Source organism: Larus michahellis, chromosome 3 (genome assembly GCF_964199755.1).
Source record: "Larus michahellis chromosome 3, bLarMic1.1, whole genome shotgun sequence".
Taxonomy (NCBI): domain Eukaryota; kingdom Metazoa; phylum Chordata; class Aves; order Charadriiformes; family Laridae; genus Larus; species Larus michahellis.
In genome coordinates, this window is record NC_133898.1 from 30193963 (window position 1) to 30207912 (window position 13950).

A 13950-nucleotide genomic window follows, 5' to 3' on the forward strand; every position below is an offset into this window, starting at 1 on the left:
ATGAAAAAGTTGTGCTAATACATCAAAGAGGAGAAATGAATGAAGGTTGGTTGTTTTTATTTTTTTCCGCATCCCCTTCGTCTTTCAGGTTTAATTATCACCTGGCTATATCCTATATATAGCTAATTATCAAACTAGAAGCTGGTGTCATACAATAACTAGTCTAGGGCATTTCGGTTTTATTGTTGTAGGCTTTCTTTAAGTTCACACAAATAAAATCACTTCCTACTCAACAGTTTCCCCTAGGGGAAGGAAACCTGCAAACATCATAGCCCAGTACATTTTATATTTTTATTTCTTTTTTCTTCTCAAACAATAAGTGTTTCCATCAGTGTGCTGATGCAGCGCAGGTTTGGGAGAAATCTGTGGTTCTACTGTGGTAGCTGAACTCAAATGTGGTCTCAAGTTCCAGCTATGTCTTCTGGTAACCTCTGCTATTCTAATATGGGATGAGGGGACAGGTGTGTAGAAGATACGTACATAAAGCAAAGATACTGTGTGGCTTGAAGAAATTACTGATGATATGTGGACCTCCAAATCGTAGCTTGACTCCTAGACTGTCTTTGCAGACTTCAGTTTAGAAAATTCAACTTGGGACCCAGTAACAATTAGAGAATTCTGTAAATACATCCTCCTGTTATGTGGAGTTCCTGTTTACAGTGTGGATATCACTCTTGCAGAGAAGTCATCAAATCAGGAGCTTCATCCTCAATTTCAAGGGCTTTTTTTCAGCCTTTCTGTAAAGTGGCATTAACTCAGCCACCAGTGGGTACTCTGGGAACAGTGTTTTGTGTTGTCATAGAGGCTTATTTACATCTCTGAAAAGAGAGAGAAATTATAGAAATGTAATAATTATCTGTCTTAATGTTGTCTCTTTTAAGCATTCATTTTATTTAGGTAATGTTTTATCCTTATAGGGAAGAGCACACCGTGACCAGCAGCTTGTGTTACTCAAGGAGCATCTAGAAAAATATTACAGGAGCCGTAATCGGAAATGGATTGTTTTATTTCCAGAGGGTGGCTTCCTTAGGAAAAGGAGAGAAACAAGCCAGGCATTTGCCAAGAAAAACAATTTGCCATTTCTTAAACATGTCACCCTGCCGAGACTTGGGGCAACACAAGTCATTCTGAAAACGCTTGTAGCGCCGCAAGAAAATGGAACTCCAGCAGGTGGAGACGCTGTGATAAAAGGTAAAGACTGCTTCACTCTTGTGGATAAAAAGCAAATTGAATGTCCAGGATTAGAGGTTGACCTGCTGGAAAGCAGCTCTGTAGGGAGGGACCTGGGAGTCTAGGTGGACAGGAAGTTGACCATGAGGCAGCAATGTGCCCTTGTGGCCAAGAAGGCCAGTGGTCTCCTGGGGCGCATAAAAAAAAGAGCGTGGCCAGCAGGTTGAGGGAGGTCATCCTCCACCTCTACTCCACCCTGGTGAGGCCACATCTGGAGTACTGTGTCCAGCTCTGTGACCCCCAGTTCAAGAAGGACAGGGAACTGCTGGAGAGAGTCTAGCGGGGGAGCTACAAAGATGGTCAAGGGACTGGAGCACCTCTCTTGTGAGGAAAGGCTGATAGACCTGGGTCTGTTTAGCTGGGGAAGAGAAGACTGAGAAGGGGATCTTATCAATGCTTATAAGTATCTAAAGGACAAGTGTGAAGAGGTTGGGGTCAAACTCTTCTCCGTGGTGTGTGGTGACAGGACAAGGGGCTGCCCAGAGAAGTTGTGGAGTCTCCTTCTGGAGATATTCAAAACCTGCCTGGATGCGTTCCTGTCCAGCCTGCTGTAGGTGAACCAGCTTTGGCAAGGGGGTTGGACTAGATGATCTCTGGTGGTCCCTTCCAACCCCTACAATTTTGTGATTCTGTGAAGATCTCAGTTAAGCAAAACATCTTGTGTTGAATTGGTCTCTTTAAATGTCAAATACATCCATAATGCACCATCATATTTATATAAATGTTTTCATATTTGCTTTTAGTTCTACTAAGTTTATTTTTTTATGATGAGAAACTCAAAAAAAGAAAACCTTAGTTTTCTACACAGTGTGGCTGCATGAATGTTTGTCATGATGGGTAGAGCAGATACTGGGATGAGCACCCAGAGTGGACAAGAAGGTGTGCTGCTCCTTTCAGCATGATTGCTGGTTTGCTCTGGTTTATGGTAGTATGTAACTATAGTAAAAGAGTTTCTGGAATATGCAGACTATAATCAAATTTTTATTCCTGGCTTTAACAGTTTCTTTGCATCCAGTACCGTATGCTTCATTCCTCTTCTAGAACTATTTTCTGTTGAGTTCTTCTATCCTCTACAGATTTTTATGATGACTCTCCCCATTGTTGCTGGAGGTAACTGTCACTGATGACTAGATATGAAGGACTGTTTTGGCTGTCTTATGTTAGAAGAGTTATAAGGGAATAAGAATATTCCTGCAGCATTATTGTTCTGGGACACCTGGACTGTAGGGCAGAGTATAGGTGGAATATAAGTAATGCCTGTAATTATGGGACTTGGTGCTTTTAGTCTCTCAATTTTTAAAATTAACTTCTTGGTATGTTCAGAGAATGGGGTTAGATCTTACTTAACCTAGTTGTGGATTTCTGTTACTTATTATAGAAACAACGGATTGGGAGTTTGTGGTGGTTTCTCACTGATGGGTGGTGCTGGTATTTTTGTAGCCAAATTATTACAATCGTTTAGCAGTCTGAACCAAAGATGCATCCTAATGAAGCCACATATGCAGATGACTTCCATTTTTTTTTCTGTGCTGAAGTTCAAATTTCAGGTTTAGCATAGAAATTGCTTACAGATTTTTAGTTTTGAAGTTAATCTTGTCAACATAGGAAATGAATGGAGATGAAGTTCTTGGAGGAGTGGAGGGAAGATTTTACATGAACTGAAAATCAAGCTGTGGAATGTATCAGAATTATGTCCTTTCAGGCTACATTCGGAAGAGAAAGGCTGAAGAAAGTCCTTGTTGTCTTACAAGATTTTAGGTTTAATATGGAAACTGAATACCCTAGTCCTTGTTAAAAGTTATGTTTTTTTAAGAAGGAAAGTTTGGCCTGTTCCTGTTCTATTTACTTCCGTCTCAAAGGCAAAAAGGTATGAAAAGTAAATAGTTCCCCAAATGTGAATTACAGGCCTTCTAGTTCTGGAAGGGGACCAAAAGCACTCATCAAATTGCAATTTTATATTTCCATACTCTTAGATTGCTGTCAGCTTAGCTGAACATCAAACCTGACTGCATTGTTTTGTTTTGTTTTTGTTGTTTGAGCAGTATGATTCAGACTCTGGAGAAATGAGCATTTGATAGCAGTTGCCCTAACTGGGTACTAAAATAAAGGAATTTTCTCAGAAGTACAATGGAACAACATCTGTCCATCCTACTCAAACGACAGAAGGAAAGATAAATAGGCAACAACAGGAAAGAAATGTGTGGGTTTAGCACTATTGTTCTTTCAGAGTAATGGGCATGAAAACATAATGAGAGGGATGAAATAGAGAAGTGAAAGTAATTTTTATATGCTAGGAAAGAGTAACATTTGATACATATGGAGCTGAGGTATTTTAAGTCCTCTCCTCTCTTAAGCTCACAAAAATGTCTCTAGCACGGTAAAACTTCCCTTTCAGAGATGCATGAAAGGTTAATTATTGATTTATATCTTGTATAAAAAACTCTTCCTCTAATCTTCTGCCTTCCAAATGCCTTTAATGAGTTCTTGCCACTTCAGAAATTTCTTGAAGAATGTTTGTTCAGTTAAATGAAATATAGTTGAATAAATTGGTAAGGTTATATTATAAAGTTAGAAGCCAAAAAAGTTAGTGATCATCTTTACTTTTTATCTCTCTTTCCCTTTTTTTAACCACATGAAAAAAAAAAAAGCTCAGTGGAATCAAACTTGTCTGTATCCTCTTTGGGTTACCATTGTTGACTTGTGCGTGCTAGAACTAGATGTAGTATATACAGTAAAGGTTTTGCCGGTGTCTTGCATAGAGATTGCGTATAAACTTTTTTTACGTTATTACTGTGGTCCTTTGCTTGGGAAGCGGCTTGGGTGTCAGTAGCATCTCGCTTGAACTTCATGGTTCACTGAAAACATTTTTCCTCTGCCCTGCTGCTTCTTGTGCTCTATACGCTCTTGTTTAACAATGCTAATGGTGTCCTGGGTTACCAAATTATTCATTGTACTATAATAAGCTTTCCTCTCCATTATTTATCATTCTCTCAATCTTATTGTTAGTGCCAAGCTTGACTGATAATGACGGGAGTTCACCTCCCTCCCCCACCAGATTTTAGTTAAATTGGTTTAAGAGTGTCTCCTCCTCATCAAAAATTATGTCCCCTTCCTGTTGAGTTTCCTGGGTAGCTATGTTATGATGCGTCATGATACACAGTTGTGGTGTCCTTGAGTGCTGTCACTTCATTAGTACTTAATTTATTTATGATTATGCTTGTAGCTTTTATACCACTGTAGATTTTATACCATTCTACTTTCTAAGCTGGGATGGCGTATAATACTGGTTGAAAGAAAAGATGACAAAATCAACAGTAATAAAAGATGTTTCATTCTTAATATACTGCTATGCCGCGCCCTAATTTGGTACAAACCAAGTTGCATACAGTTGTTTTATCATGTCACCCCCCACTCCCCAGTCCACTAACTTGCTTTTGTACATCTCATGTCGTTGGAGTTACAGCCTTCAAATAGTGGTTGAAGAATTGCACAATAGCTAAATGCTTATCATCGGTCCTTCTTCCATAAGGCCTCTAACCTGCTTTCTGTCATCCCTCTGGTAGAGGTGGGTTTGTGTTGTGGAGTGCGAGATTCAGTAGCCTCCACAAAATTTCAGTGGCCTTAATTATGATATTAGTATTCTTAATATCCTGTCTCTTTTTCAGTTTATTTTTGCACTAGTTATGAATTTCCCACAGTTTATTACCTGGTTCTTCCTCTGTAAATTGACAGGAAGAACAAATGTTCCTGAGCTAGACAATCAATACGATTTGATTATTCTTGTACTTAAACTGATCAGTTGCTTTTCCAAGGCCAAGCAGCCTCTGTTTTCTTAATTTCTTCCTCCTAATAGTTTTCCAAGCCTTCTTTCTTATTTAAAGTCCCAAGTACTAGCCTTCATCAGGGTGAAATTTAACTTACTGCTGGTAAATACTAAATTTAATGACTAAAGCAGTTGTTGTTTTTGCTGCCTTTTGAAATGAAGTAATGCAATTTTATTCCTAAATAAATAGAAGGATCGAAAAACATATAGGAAAGGGTAGCACTGTCACTCGATGACTTGAGTGCTTTTGAAGCTAGAAAGTACAAACACTGTATTTAAGTGGTGTCTGTCCCTGAAAAGATGGTGTAAGTTAATTCTGGTGTGTGGTGAACGCATCCCTCTGGGCAGATGTGCCGTGCCCCCCAAACAGAGCACTGCTGCCAGCGCCTGCCTTCCAGGAGGAACAGAAATACGGGCAGCATAAAAATACTTGACGCATAGACAGCATCACCTTAACCCTGTAGGGACTGATGGTGGGGGGGGGCGGGGGGAGCAGGGGGAATGGGGAGATGTTATTTTATGGTTTTTGTTTAGTTTAATTTTTTAATGGAATGCTTAGTCTCTGACATAGGTGCAAGTACAATATTTCTTTAGTTAATAAGAACTGATCTTCTTGTGAGTTTTAGAAGTAGCAAAAAGTTCTAAATGTTCTAAACAGCTGGCATTTCAAAGGAGTTCGGAGCAATTGTTCACTGCAGATATGTTTTCCAGGGCTTATTTTTGATCAAGCTTCCTCTAGTATGTACTTTTAATTCTGCTTTATTTTACCATGCAGCATTTTTTTGTCTGATAAGAGGTTGCTGTGAGCTTGGTCAGAGCCATATTGAAATCTTATCATACTGTTTTCAAATGCAGCACAGTACATTCAGTTCTGATGCTTTTTCTCAGAGAATTCAATTTTCCCTTCTGCAGAGCTGGACACTGGACTTCATAATTGATATTTTTTTTTAAATCAAACTTTTTGATTCACTATTATATGAGGAATGTGACTTTAATAACATGTGGGAAGGTTTTTTCTGATCCTGGAAAAGGGGCTTCTTGGTTTTGTTCCAGGTGATCTGTTAAGGAGAGATCTTGGGATAATAAGTAAGATGTTCAGTCTGAGAGCTAATCTTTGGGAAAAGATTTAATTTTAAGGTCAGTGGTCACACAAGGACAAGTGGAGGACAAGCAGCAAGAACGCATTGCTGTGCAGGGGGAGGCAAGAGCCTCCTTTGGCTGGGTTGAGAGTGATGTAAGTGTTCAGGAAGCCACACCTGAATACTAGTGAATGGTAGTAAATATTTTCTTTTTCAAGTGGAAGCTGTGGTCCTCAGGTTCACGCCTGGCTGGTGCATTCTTTTCCACTCCGGATGTAATCTGGCAGTATCGCACACTATCCAGAGCTCGGCTGGAGGCGAGGTTTCCTGCTGTAACCTGTCTTTATAACTTGCTCTTTCTGTCAGTGGTAAACACTGACGGTCTGCTGGCAGGTTTGAAAAGTCCTGCGTGTAGTCAAATCCAGCTTTTAGCATTGGTTGAGAGTAACCCCAGGGTGGACACAGAAGGGAGGAAGACAAGCTCTGAACCCCACAAAATTTGTGGTTGTAGACAGTCAGGTATCTGCTGTGAGAGGACCATAGAGGATGACGGAGCACTGAATGTCTTGAAGACGCTGATGGTGAGCTGCTTCATAACTAAATATGAAGCAACTTACTATCACTAATCCACAGCTAGAATGAAAATAAGGAAGAAAACAGTTATGAAGATTTACCTCTGCTGGTGGTTAAAAAAAAAAAAGCAACAACCAGCAAGTTATGAGACTGTCTAAGTTTTATTTTGATTTTTTTTTTTTGTCTAGGCCATAAAGCTACTGTTAGGTGTGATTGTTCAATCTTGCCTTAGCACTCATAAGGCAAGTATGTACCATTCATACTGAGGTACATTATTGCGATGTGGCTTGGACACAACTGTGTAGGACAGATGCCTGCAGGCCTGTTTTGAACATCTATGTCCTGTTTAAAAAGAATCAGACTGCTAACATTTTGAGGCAATTTGAGAAATCAAAATCGTCCACCTGTGCTGAAAGTGGCAAGCAGACTGGCACTACAGAAGGAAAACTAGTCCTCGGAGAGATCAGCTTAAATTTGGTCTTCTGCTGAAGTCTCTGGCAGCCTGGCTGTTCAATCCCATAACAGGTGCTAGAAATGAAGGATTAGGGTGTCTTTTAATGGTAGGTAGAAAGTTCAAAAGGGTTTGGCTGTCAGAAACATCCTGTGGCTGTGTTGGCCAAGCCAAACTTGGCAAGAGAAGTTCTTGAACAGGTATATGCAACTCCCTTTTTTTTTTTTTTTTTTTTTAAGCTACAAATGCCAGAGCTGAGATTCACACCCTATTGTAACTAATGGAGCAATCTTTCTGTTCTGAGTTCCTGTTAGTGTGCTCCATTTTAAAAATAACAGCGTTTATTCCTGTTCAAAGGTCTGCTTAGGCTTGAAGGCAGCATCCTTGGGCATACTGAGGTCCTACCCCTTTGTGTCGTCTGCAATTGTCTGTTTCTTTTTAAGTTTCAGGATCTGTTAGAGCTTCATGGCTTAAAAACGAACAGGGCACAACACAGTATAAACCCCCAAAAGGACAGCAAGATTTACTTCAAAATTAATTTTCTGAAATCCTTGGTGACTTCGGTTTTTTTGGCAGTGTGAGATCTTGGATGATTATGTAAGGCTTATTTTAAACCAGAGCATGCAGAAATATGCCTGTGACTGTGATTTGATAGCATGTCTTGGTAATTCCACATGGAGGTAGCTGCCGCTGAGACCTGCTGGCTCTAAAGGAGGATCTATGGAGGCTGACGTTACCTTCAGAATTTATTTCTTCATCTAACCTGGGGTTCCTGATGGGCTGTCAGAGGCAGATTTTTCTCCCCACCGTGTCCTGGAAGGGGATGGAGGTGAGTTTGGAGCAGGTCTGAGGAATCCATGCAGCAACTGCTCCACAAAAGCAGAATGTAGGAAATCAGCACATGAGAGGACTGCAGGAGTCTTCCCGTAATGGAGTTTGAACCATTATCCACTGAAAGGACTGTTTGAAATACTATCTAAATATTTAATAAATTATTTAAAAACAGTTGTACTGTAAATAATAAGTTAATGTGCCCATATTCATCTGGCAATTTTTAATTGCAATTAATGATCCCTGTTGCTTACTCACTTAGACAATTTACTTGTCTTTATCCGTTCTTACTTTACATCTGGGAAAATAATAAATTGAATGGCTTTGTTCTGAAATCCATTTCTAAATGAAAACTTCTGTGGATTTACTATTAATTTCATATTGGCTTTTCTCTAATACGCTGCTACTTTTAAAATGAAGGACTCTGTAGTTAGTGCTTTTCTTAAGAGAGACTTGACAAGCACTCTGTCATGATGCTGGCAAGCCTGGAGCCTCTAATGGGACCTCGTGTTCTCATTTCACGTGTCTGTCAGGGTTTTAAAATACTGTATTTCCAGAAGGTGACACTGGATGTTTCAGGTTGACTTGCGTAGCTTGCACTTGGTGAAAGTTTGGAATGGCACATTGCATGCTACTAATAACTCTATAACCTAAATATTACAAAATACTGTCTAGCCTTATTCAGGTAGTGGATTTGCATTGGTAATGAAGCAGTACACCACCGTTGTTGAGTAGACACCATGAAAACACTAGCGGCTTGTTAAAACAGTTGATAGATATATGTGATAGCATTGCTGTAACTGTCTTCTCACACTTAATTAAATTAAATGCAAATTAAATGCAGGTAGAAAGTCACAAGTCAGTCCTTGCACGTATGTTCTAGTTTTTGTTAATAACTGTGGCTTTTAGGGTGCACCTCAGACTGTTTGTTGCAGATTTCTTCGTGTGTGTGGTAGCTCTTCCTTAAAATCTGAGTGGCAATTCTGGGCAAGACCAAACATCTGTCTAGCCTGACATCTTGTCGATGATTCCAAGTGGATATCAGAGGAAGAACGTGAACAGAGCAAACATGCATCGTAATTCTCCTGCGTACTCTCCTAGCTTCTGACTGTTTCCAGTGTGGTAGGTTTCCCAAGCTAGATGGGGGTTTCTGCCTGTTCAGTTAACCCTCCAATGGATTTCTGCCATGTGCTTTTCCAGTTCCCTCTTGAACCCAACTCTTGGCATCCTTAATGTCCTTTGGCAAGGGATTCCCCACAGTTTTATTCCCCTTGTCATTGTTTAACCCCAGCTGGCAACTGAGCACCACACAGCCACTTGCTCACTCCCTTCTTTCATCACTATCTCAGGTATAGGCTTGAAGAACCTTGTACTTTGTACTAAGACCTGACACCTCTTACATGCTTCTGCCCACAGGTGGCTGTTTTTAGTAGTCAGTTTTTCAATCCTTTAAGATATTGCTGAGTATGATGTCAGCATGTTACCACACTAGTGTATTAAGCATTAAGTAAGCGTATTACTATAGTAGCCCAAGCATAACATGACCTCAGGTACAAGGTAGCTCCAGTTCCCACAGAATAGATATAAAAGTGACAAGCTAAACTCAAAGCGCTGTCTTGGCAACGTGCCCCTCCTTCCTGGTTTGCTTTCCAGTTCTGCTGCTCTCCCTCTTCGCAAACCTATGAACTGAAGATATGCCATAGAGACGTCATGGCTAGGTTGATATCTGACCTTGACTATTGCTGGTAGTAACCTATGTTCAGATTTAAAATTGACTCTCCTGAACGGTCTTCATAGCAAATATTTTCACCTCCTTTGATCCTTTTTTCAGTTTCTAAATATGCTGAGCAGTGTATGAACACGTACTGTTATCAGTCTTTCTGGAACCTTGTGGATACAATCTCCTCTCAATTGTGAAAACTGACCTTCTTCTATTCATTGCTTTCTTGTCTATAATACATCAAGTGGTGTATTTCCTCTTAATCACATAACTCAGGTTTTTTAAGAACCTTTGCGGGATTTTTTTAAAAATGTCTTTGAAAATCTAACTGCACTGTATGACATAAATCACCTTTATCCCCTTGCCCTAACGTAGTAGTGAGGCTGGTTACCCAAAGGGATCTGCATGACAGTTGTTTCATCAGTGATCCGCAACTGTGACCTCTAACAAAGACCCAGTTGTAAATGTGCTTAAAGTGCAAACCAAGAAAGTTGGATTTTATTTTTGAAGCTTTCCTTTTGGCAAATAGGGGAAAGTACCTAACGTTTGAGCCAACATTTTATGTGACTATACTCATACCTACTGAGTGAACTTGTTCTATTCTGTGTACTACAACGTGTAAGAAAACAGAAATAACTGTGGAAGTAAAATCTTGGTCTAGCTGAAGTTTGTAAGAGTATTTCTGTGTTCTGTAATGAAATCTGGATTTTATTTTCGGCTGTCTTATTTTATTTGTGCCTCCTACCTTATGAAATATTATAAAAATGGAACAACTATCAAATCAGTGACATGCACTTTCTGATTACTTTTAATATCATGTTTCTTTTTGTTCCTAGAGAGCAAATCAAAAGGCCTCCAGTGGGTGATAGATACAACCATTGCATATCCCAAAGGTGAACCTATAGACATACAAACTTGGATTCTTGGTTACCGACAACCAACGGTTACACATGTACATTACAGGTAGGAAATAAACCTTCTACTCTTACATTCAACTAAAATACTGGAAAACAAGTGTTCACAAATTAGCATCATGTTTCAGGATATAGGAAATCAGTAGCAATGTCTCTTTTATGTGTGTCTCTCACAGGTGGGCAACACATATTATCTAAACACAACTTTCTGTTCAAAAGTTCAGCAACTATTCCGTATCTGAGCACATTTAAATTTTTAATCTCCTGTGGCTGAATATAGTCATTAGGTATATATTTGATGGCTAGGTCATCTTTTCCACTTCAGTGTTAAGGTGCTGGTAAACCCACCTTGACTGACCTTTTTTTTTTTTTAATAAACAAATTAAAAATCACAGTGTTATTAAACAACAGGTTTCCTGAGATATTTAACTTTCTGATGAAGAAATACCAGCTTTTTCACTCAAAGCATACTCTTAATTGTTGAGCAGAGCAACACTCTGGAAATAGTAGCAAATCTCACTAACTCCTAGAGTGGGATACTATTAAAATTTTTCTCCTCAGCAGTTCTTTGTCTCAAGACCTAAACTAATGAAGAAATAAGTTGCGTTTTGCTTTTAGTTTCTAGTTAATTGCAAGTCTGAAATCTCCGGAAATATTTTAAAACTCTTCCTACACCAAATAAGTTGATTGCGTTTTATCCCCAAATTGCGTTATTTTGCCTTAATTCCTGTTTGCTGATTTGGGGAGCTTTTCGGCTTTTACACTAAGCTTTCAGATACCCTTGCGCGGATCCCCTGGGTGGCAGTTTAACTGGGAATGACCTTCTCCAGCATCACTGCTGTGTCAGTGTTGTGTGATGCAGAGTACAGGCTGCTCACTGGAGCTCCTTTCCACAGCCATGTTTAAATTTGTCCCTGCTTTTTATAGAAATCTGCCTTCAAGTTTTTCCGAAGGTGAACATACTTACACCCTAATTTATGTAAGATATCATAATATCTATTGTGCTTTATTCAGGTCACCTTAGTACTCTCTCAGATCTCTAGGATAATTGCAAGTTGAATGTAATTAGAATTTTTCTAAAGAGTATTTCCAAAAATACTTCCTTTAAAAAAGAGAAAGTTCTCTTAAGTTGAATTAACTTCCTGCTTCTAAATGCGTATATTTAAAACCTGTTTTTGGGCACAAGCATAAAGATGATGTAACCTTCCTTGCATTGAACTTGAATGCTACAGTTCTTGTAGTACTAAAATTCTAAGAAAAAATATTAGAAATTGTTTATTTTAGGTGTTTTCTTCCACAGGGTTTAAATCACTGGTTTAGACAGGGGCAAGCCTCGCTATTTTTTTTTTTTTAATTACTATTATTTTTTAAATAACCTCTAGTTGTTTTGGCTGACCCTCTAAAACATTTGAGGTATGCCCCAAATGGAAACTAATGCAGCGGCATGTCTCTGAAGGCTGAGAGCTGCATGTAATACCTCTGAAATGAGAACCGAGTGTCTTGGTTTTAACTGGAGCTTTGGCTAACTTTCCAGTCCTGGCAATTCTTAAATTGGCACGTCAAGTTTAGGCACGTGTCCTCTGGACTGTAAGGACAGTAGTTGGATGCAGGGTAGCCATTTTTAAAGGTGCATTTAACAAAGTCCCGCTCTGACAGCGGGCGGTAGCAGCAAAGGCGCAGGAAGGCAACCCGGGCACCATCCCGCTGCACATAAGCACACTGTGGCTGTAACATGTTCTGAGCAGGCGTCTCGTCTGGATCGCTCTTTTGGGGGGGGCTGGTGGACCTGGCCTTCATGAACTTCTGCCATTTTTAACCTGCTTATACTTGGTCTTCTACAACTTCCCTTGACACAACGTGTAGCTGTTCTGGAGGGTGGCGACCAGGACTGCTTCCTTTTTGCTTGTGTTAAGTTCTCCAGCCGATGCCTTCAGCGGGTGTACCCTGTTTCCCATGTCCTGCCAGTAGCGGATGAATCATTCCCCAGGAACGCTCTCTGTGACCTGAGATTTTACAGCGCTTTCTCATATCCTGCCTCAGCTGTCCCTGTCCCCCTCCCAGCCCAACAAGTCTTCATCTATTTGGTGTCTCCTTACACAAAAGTCTGTCTTGTTACTTTTGTCTGTGCCATTTCTGGCTCTGCTATAACTAGTTTGTGAGTTGACTGACATCCTGAATTCCCCACAGTCACTTCAGGATCGCTTACCAGAGTAATAATAACTAATCTCAGAGGCTGTGGCAGTGTATGCGTAGCTGCTGGTGCTTTTTCCTTCCCCAGTGTTCGTTGCCTTGCATGTACTGGTATTTAATTTCATCGGCAACTATTGTCACGTCCTTCTGCAACTCTTCTCTTTGACGACCCAGAATAATTCTATACCAAAAAAGTCATATTGGTTTTGTATCCTTTTTTCCAGATTTAGCGTATCATCTAGCAATGATACGCTAAGACCTTTTAATGTATCTGGAATTAGAGCTCTAGTTTGGAACAAATATGATAAATTTTCACCTTTGGTGTTTTTGACAATAAAATTTATTTTTAGATATTTTTTATTAGCTTTAAAAATATTTTTCTGTTTTAAGTAAAGGATACATTTATCCATGGCAGGATTAGCAGAGAGCAACTGAACAGCATGTGGACATGAATTTACTCATGTTCCATCATCCTTTTCTGTTGCTTATACGGAAATTCTCCTGTTGAATTCCCTTCAGGGCATTAAAGCAACTTCTTTTTATTATTTTTTTCCCAGATCACCTGATTTTACTCATTAGGGGTTATTTTTTTAGCAGAATGCTGTGATGTGATGGGCACATTCAGAGTTTTGACAACTTTAAATCATTTATTGATGATTTGAACAGAGTTGCTGGTACCACTGAAGAAGGTACCTGTGAAGATGGAGTACATGCTTGGAAAACTAGGGCTGGCAGACAGGGAAGAGTAGGAACAACCGTTCTCTCCCGGAGGGTTTTCTGGTGTTAAATTAAACCTTTCAGCTCTCCTGTCACTTTATTGAACCTTCTCCAGGATTGGGAAGCCAGATAATTGAGGTCCAATGGGCTGACATCAATCTCTTAGAGCTTATTTTTGAAATTATAGGTATGGTCAGCAGAAAACTGTCTCGCAGGAGCTCTGCATGCGTGCCTCTGAGGTAGTGTCCTCACTTGGCTGAAAATACAGCAATGTCTCAAGCCTATTTCTCTGTCAGATCTTAATCAGGAGCCGTTCTGGAAAAACACCAAACCCCTTTATGCTGGTTAAACAGCGCGTGCTACGAACAGCTGTACTTTGTGCCCCGCTGGCTCATCCTTGCCATGTCAGCCTCCTTCCTCTC

At 39.9% G+C, this 13950-nt stretch overlaps 1 protein-coding gene across 1 annotated transcript in view; it reads left to right on the forward strand.

Moving 5' to 3' along the window:
* The window catches only part of LPGAT1 (lysophosphatidylglycerol acyltransferase 1), a 69024-nt gene that overhangs the window by 39530 nt on the left and 15544 nt on the right, over positions 1–13950 (forward strand). Inside the window, exons 4-5 of the mRNA XM_074579491.1 lie at positions 918–1191; positions 10544–10670. Coding sequence (XP_074435592.1) covers positions 918–1191; positions 10544–10670 — 401 coding nt within the window. The remainder of the gene's footprint in view (positions 1–917; positions 1192–10543; positions 10671–13950) is intronic.